This window comes from Penaeus chinensis, chromosome 31 (assembly GCF_019202785.1).
Source record: "Penaeus chinensis breed Huanghai No. 1 chromosome 31, ASM1920278v2, whole genome shotgun sequence".
Taxonomy (NCBI): domain Eukaryota; kingdom Metazoa; phylum Arthropoda; class Malacostraca; order Decapoda; family Penaeidae; genus Penaeus; species Penaeus chinensis.
In genome coordinates, this window is record NC_061849.1 from 36,196,576 (window position 1) to 36,204,075 (window position 7,500).

The 7,500-nt window shown below is 35.6% G+C and overlaps 1 protein-coding gene across 1 annotated transcript in view; it reads left to right on the plus strand.

Annotated features, from left to right (window-relative positions):
* Window positions 1–7,500, plus strand: part of LOC125042156 (potassium channel subfamily T member 2-like) — a 443,899-nt gene that overhangs the window by 315,652 nt on the left and 120,747 nt on the right. The window contains exon 7 of the mRNA XM_047637623.1: window positions 46–129. Coding sequence (XP_047493579.1) covers window positions 46–129 — 84 coding nt within the window. The remainder of the gene's footprint in view (window positions 1–45; window positions 130–7,500) is intronic.

The following is a 7,500-nucleotide window of genomic DNA, read 5'->3' on the forward strand; positions in this document are numbered from 1 at the left end:
CAATTTTGTTCCAGAACTGATCTATTTGTCCCTTGCCTTCCGCAGCTATGTTGGCCTCCGCTAAGAAACCTCTTCGTCCCTGTGTTCCTCAACTGCTGGCTGGCCAAACATGCTCTCGAAAATATGTTCGTAAGTAGAGTCTTTTAGTGTACGTTTCGATATGAGTTTTATCAAAGCACCTCTTCACGCGAAGCTATTCCCATCTGGTGTGCGTGTGTGTTTGTGCGTTTATGATAATAATAATGAATGCATACATGTGTGTGTGTGTGTGTGTGTGTGTGTGTGTGTGTGTGTGTGTGTGTGTGTGTGTGTGTGTGTGTGTGTGTGTGTGTGGAGTGCACGTGGATGGATTGATATTTTTATGCACATCATAAAATAAATAACATTGATTTACGAATAAGAACTACATACCTCACCAGCAAATATATTAACCCAAGCGTTTACCTTCGAAGAAAAGAAAAGAAACACGAACGAAGAAAAGTTTTCAAGGAAAAACTGCCCGGATTCCCCTCTGCTATTAAAATCTTTTAACCGAATTCAATTGGGTCATTTGGACTTTTGTGCATATTAATTTAAATTCATTTATTTGGACTGACAGAGAAAATGAATGAGAGAGAAAAATAATTATCCTTTTTCCCCGTCGTCTAAGAAGAGAAATGTATAACCCTATTTCAATATTCAAATCAGAAGAAAAATAAAACGTAAATCAGGCCCTAAAAAGACCCTTTGACCAAACCCTTACCTGCAATTATACAAAACAAAAACTCAACATTGACGAAAGAACTGAGAAAATTGGACCCGCCATTGAAGAACAGTTCCTTTTGAGACTCTCTATGTATAATCACCTTATCTACGGGCGCCGTCGAGGAATTAACTCAATGGTCTGGATATGAACCAGCCTCTGTCATCCTCTTTAAGGAAATTGGTTTTCTTCGGAGCTTCTGGGATTCCGCTACAAATGGAAGGCGTCTTCGGAAGCCACCGCGAGCTGGGAGGTTATTGATCCGAGCTTATGGGGACCACGTCGCGTTTTCTTTGCTTTTTGAATTTTAGGGGCAGGGGGTTACTTTGCTAGATGGGTGTTTTCTTTATTTTTTTTTTTTTCAGAGACAGGGGGTTACTATGCTAGATTGTCATTTTCTTTTCTTTTTTTCATGGTCGTTTTCTCTGCGTTTTGCTTTTTCGAGGAAGGGGTGGTGCTACTTTGTTATATTGTTGTTCTTACTTGTATAAGAAAGAAAGTGACAGCTAAGTTTGGAACAGAGTGTTAAGGGTTTCTGGTCGGCTTTAATTGGAACCACTGTGCGTTTTCTATGCTTCATGTATTTCAGAGGAAGGAGCGAGATGGAGCTATGTTAAATTGCGTGTGATTTCATATTTAGTTGTCCTTAGTTGTTCCAATTTTCTTTTTGTGCATTTGGGGGGAGGGGGATAGGCATGTTAAATCACATGAGTTTTCACATTTACTATTCTTTAGAGAGTTATTCTTACTTGTTGTTTGAATGCGGGAGAGAGCTGAGTTCAGGAGGACCCATCTGCTAAAGTCCGATTTTATTTTGATTTTAAACCATGGCCTTTTCCTCTTCTTTCATTAATGACAAAGCTTTCTTTGTTTAATGTCTCCGTGTAGAGGACATTCATGTTATCTCAATTGATCTCTTCCAGTGTTGTAATTTTTCATTTTAATCAGTCTTTTATTCAAAATTGAAATCCACAAAGATGAAACCCATCTAGGACCTGTCCGCTGAGGCCGTTCCATGTTATCTCAGTCTTAACTTTTTTCTTTCTTTTTTCCCAGCTTGTTCTGGTGTAGGAGTTTATTTTTGTTATCAATATACCTGACACCATGACAGTTGTTAGAGTTCAACTCCATAGGAACAAACTTCCGACTTTTATGCGAACCCTCTTTCGTTGGTCTCTTCTGTGTCATCTGCAAACATGTTCACAGAGCTGGTACACCATTTTTTCCATTTAGAGAGTTAAGCTTTTTAATATAACAAGTCATTTATCCCTTCAAAAATATTACCCTGAACTCCTACCTGTCGGTCTATTATGTAACTGTTTTTGAAATCCAAGCATTAAACAGTGCAGTACGATCTACCCAGTTGATTGTAGGCCTCCTATTAAAACCCCCGTTAAAATAATTTCTTTTGTTTTAGTTTCCATTAATGGTAGCAATTCATTTTTTCTCTAACTCATTACTTGGGTCGCTGATTGCTACTTTTTTGTGACCGTGATGATGTATGAGGTAGCATGCAAATAGTGACTATTATTAGAATGATTGTATTCTTTAAATTACGATAACACTAAAGTCTGTCAGAAGGACTTGTTTAACCACCATTTGCTTGGTTGTTAATGCCTCCCAACCTCCTCTTCAGCTATCCTTTCTTTTTCCCTAGACATTCACGTATCTCATTCCTCCTACCGTCGCACTTGCTAAGGAAGAGTGAAGCATATTTTCACTGATGCATAATTACATCGGTTACCAAAGGCCTTGTCAAGAATGTCAATTTCTGTAGATTCCCTCTTTTTTCTCTTTCCTGTTATTTGGTGTGCAACGATTTATTTTCTGCAAGAATTCTAGATTTCTATTTCCGAATATATCATCAGTCACCTTATCCCAGGATATACCTTTCGGTGCCATGTTTAGTACCTTTTTGGAGTGTTCTAATGCAAAGTCATGTTTATGTTAAGCATGTCCAAATGTTGTTTGCTGTGTTTGTTAGCTAAGTTTCATCTCTTCGTTCAACTTTTAAATGTCCTCAAACTTGACGTTTTGATTTGTAGTCCTTTTAACCTACGCTTTTTTACAAAATGTTGTTTTGTTCGTTTGTTTGTCCTGTGACGTATTTTATTTGTGTATGCTATTGTGACTCCAGTTTTTCGTTACTGTTTCACACACATTCGCATTTTCTGCTTCTTTTCAAATTCCTCTGCCTTGTTATGGATTTTGCTTGAAGTCATCCCTCCTTTTTCCCCCAGATTTTCTGCAGTCTCTTCTTGAATAACGTTGCACTCTGCAAGTTTTGTACGAATTTCCTCAGCTTCTCATTTGCCTGATAGTCTGCTTTCAATGCAGCGTAAAGTTCACTATTGCCGGCAACCAATTTCTTGATATGGAGTTCAAAAGTCTTGGTTCCTTTCGCCTCCAAGACTTACCCCAAGTACGCTAATTAAGCACAGTCGTTATAACTTTATATCAATGTTCCTTTACAGGTGGGTTTCGAAACTTTTCCTTTCAAAATGAACTACACATTTTAAGATGACAAAACAAGCAGACTGGGTTCCCCCTGTTATAATTGTCCCGTATTTTTACAACATGTATGGAGCTGATAAATTTCTTTAATGAATGCAAGAGCGAAAGAGAGAGAGAGAGATAGAGAGAGAGAGAGAGAGAGAGAGAGAGAGAGAGAGAGAGAGAGAGAGAGAGAGAGAGAGAGAGAGAGAGAGAGAGAGAGAGAGAGAGAGAGAGAGAGAGAGAGAGAGAGAGAGAGAGAGAGAGAGAGAGAGAGAGAGAGAGAGAGAGAGAGAGAGAGGCAGAGGGGGAGAGAGACAGAGAGAGTTAGAGAGAAGGGAGAAGAGAGACAGAACTGGAGGGAGAGAGAGGGAGAAAGATAATGAAAGATAAATAGACATATATTGAGACAGAGAGACAGAGAGAGGTTGAGTCAGAAACTGAGGAAAGAAAGATCCGGAGACAGAGAAAAGTCAAACAATTTCAATAAACGAATTGTTGAAAGGAAGAGAGAGGAACAAGACAGTTGCACTATCAAAAAAGTTCAACCATCTTGTTATGCTCTGGGAAAAAATATATCGATAGCCTCTTGATCGGAACCACTTGTGCATTTTTTTTTTTTTTTTTCTTATAACGAGCTCAAAATTAATTTCATCATCAGGGAAATGAACATAAAAGAAATGTCTTTGATCTTGTTACAAACCCAGTTGGTTGGCTGTTGGTATGTAAGCTTGTTGAGACTTTAAATATTTTTTAGGCATATTTCGAAATCTATACGTATGTGCGTTAAGAAAGTATGTTGCCTTGGATGAAAAAGTTCTCTTTATCGACGTAAATACCCTACTAGCTTAATGCATGTACGAAAAGAAGAAAGAATTACCCTATAGACTTTAAGTGCCAAAAATTATGGATATTTTTTTCAAGAAACTTGCTATAGAATTCCTAGTATGACTAATACCTATGTTTGTTTGTATTTTCACACACTGCCTAGTTTTCATTTTATATCGTTATTCCTATTGGGGACTTAATGTTTAAGAAGATCAAGAGATTACGTGGAGCTGTTTTCTTGGTTAATTTGTTCGTCAACTGGATTACGCGAAGACTTAGTGATAGAGTGTAATGAACATTTATGGATGGGTTGGCGGGGGTCCAGGGATTATTATTATTATTATTATTATTATTATTATTATTATTATTATTATTATTATTATCATCATTACTGTTATTAGCGAGAGGGATGGCTTTTGTTCTTTTATTATTATTATTATTATTATTATTATTATTATCATTACTGTTATTGGCGAGAGGGATGGCTTTTGTTTTTTTTTATTGTTATTATTTTTATTATTATTATTATTATTATTATTATTATTATTATTATCATTACTGTTATTGGCGAGAGGGATGGCTTTTGTTCTTTTATTGTTATCATTATTATTATTATTATCATTATTATTATTATCATCATTACTGTTATTAGCGAGAGGGATGGCTTTTTTTTATTGTTATTATTTTTATTATTATTATTATTATTATTACTATTATTATTATCACCATTATCATTATGCTGTGAAGGGGATATATAATACTTACACTAATGTAAAGTGATAGAAAGTAATTTTCTATACACAAACTCTTTTATGGTTTGATGTAGACATGTAATTCTAATTCACTGCCCTGTACTTAGTCTGGATCAATGGAGCACAGAGATGTAGTGAAATTTACTCTATATCAGTTCATAACTTCACTTGCATATGGAGTGTGTTGTTACTGTAATGTTACCATTCTGCTTCTTGTGTATTTGCATTGTTATTGCTTCTAGACTATCATGGTTTCATGTTAGTTAAACTAGCAATTTGCATTTAAAATGAATGTGTGAATCAATTTCTGTATACGATAGGTAGTTTCACAGGAAATCATCGTACGTCTGTGTATTTTTGGTCAACCGAGTGAAATTCAGCGGTAGGGTATGGGATTCTATGCTTGTCTTGGCTGTGTTAGATTATCTGTTCATATCCTGTGTTATGTTAGACTGTTAGTTCACATCCTAGACTATGTCAGGATAGAGAAAAAGGTTATGTATTCCTACGCTATGTTAGACATTTCGTTTCATATTTGTCCATATCCTAGGCTATGTTAGACTGTAGATTCGTATCCAAGACTATGTAAGGAGAGAGAAAGATACTATATTTATTCTTAGACTATATTAGGATACATTTATGAAAATCAGTTTTAATAATTTTATATTTCTACGAGACACAGGAAGCAGAGCTGGAGTAGGCCTTTTAGTGTAGGGTTTCAGAACCCTTTGGTCTGACGAGCATCCAATTCCTTATCGTCCCCTAATGTGTTTGAGAGAGAGAGAGAGAGAGAGAGAGAGAGAGAGAGAGAGAGAGAGAGAGAGAGAGAGAGAGAGAGAGAGAGAGTGAGAGAGAGAGAGAGAGAGAGAGAGAGAGAGAGAGAGAGAGAGAGAGAGAGAGGCACAGAGACAAATACGTACACACATGCAGACAGTGAGGTAGAGAGTAAAAGAGAATACAAGAGAAAAAAAAAGACAGATAGAGACAAAGACAGAAAGACAGACCTGGAAAAGCACGAACAGCCTGGTTCCGCCATCCCCAGCAGTGAACAGCCACTTGGAGAGTCGAGTAATTTTCCGAGTTGACGCGAGATATATCAGGAAAGATCTTCTCGTGCTAAACGGACATTCTCGGGATCGTAAACCTTGGTCATTACAGTTCATGTGAGAAGAATTCCTTTGTTTTTGTTACAGGAGAGAGATGAATGTTATTTATTCTATCGAGTTCTTGAGTTTGGATTATATGATATGCCATTATTAAGCTCTCTTTATTGATGTGTATATATAGTAAATCTTATATTATTGTATTTTTTTATTTATATATCAAAGTTATACAGTGGCGTGAATTGTAAGATTTTAGACAAGATTTCTAAAAGGCCAATTCCTATCGCCTTTCTATTTAAATTTTCGTGAACTGATTACTGTGCTGCGTTAATAATATATCATCAAATAAAAAAAAATAACTGTTTTTTCTACATTATTCATTTACGTTTTTACCAGTTATTCTTTGATCTTATTTACTTGTTTTATTTTTTTTTTTTTTTATTCTATTGGTACTTTATTCGCCTATTTTATTCGCCGTTCTCATAAATCGATGATTATTCAAATTGTACTAATTAATCGTTCTATTCATACCTAATTAATCTTCAATCCTTAATCAATGAAATAAACTTTTCCCGATAACCTGCTGGTTGTTCGTTTTCCTGAAGACAAAAGTCCCCGGCCGGGATTCGCTCTGGCGCTTGTTCAGTTCTTTCGTTTTCTCCTTTTTCTTGTTTCTTTTTTCTTCCTGTTTCCTTTTCTTTTTGTCTTTCCTCTTCCTGCTGCTTCTTCTTTTTCATTTTTTTTTTTTCTTGCTTTTCCTGCTTTTTCTTCTTTCTTTCTTTCCTTCTGTCTTTCGCGTCCTCGCTCGCCCGGACCGCGCTGCTTAAGTTGCTCATTAATTACGTCTTTCTTTTTCTCCTTCTTCTTCTTCTTCTCCTCCTTCTTCTTCTTCTCCTTCTTCTTCTTCTTCTTCTTCTTTTTCCTTTTCTTCCCTTCTTCTTCTCTCTCTTATTTCTTTTCTTCTTTTTCTTTACCTTCTCTTTTTTTTTTTTTTTTCTTTTGTTTTCTTTTATTCTTATGTGCGTATGTGAACCTTCTCCCGATGTGTACGTATACATATCCGCACATATGGGTGTTCGTGATTGTGAAATGCGTTCATGTGGACCAACTCCCTTGCGGACATGTGCGTACATACGGAGGCAGATCCATGTATACGTCCACAGGTATATATGTAGGAGGTAATAGGCATGTGCGGGTATATGTTTAGCCGCACATATACTCGAATCCACGAATAATGATGATCATAATAACAAGAAGGGTAATTATCATTATCATTATTAGCATAATTATTATTATTACTAGTACTATTGCTATCGTTATTATCTATTATTATTATCATAATAAAAATAATCGTGATGATAACAATGATAATAGTGATAATGATTATGATATTAATAGCAATGATGGTAAAAAAAGCAATGATAATGATGATAATTACATAATAATAATAATAATAATAATAATAATAATAATAATAATAATAATAATAATACTTGTAATAATATTAACGATAACAGCAACAGTATTAATGATGATAATATAAGTGACCAGTTTTACGTTAAGAATTCCCTCGAAGGCTGGT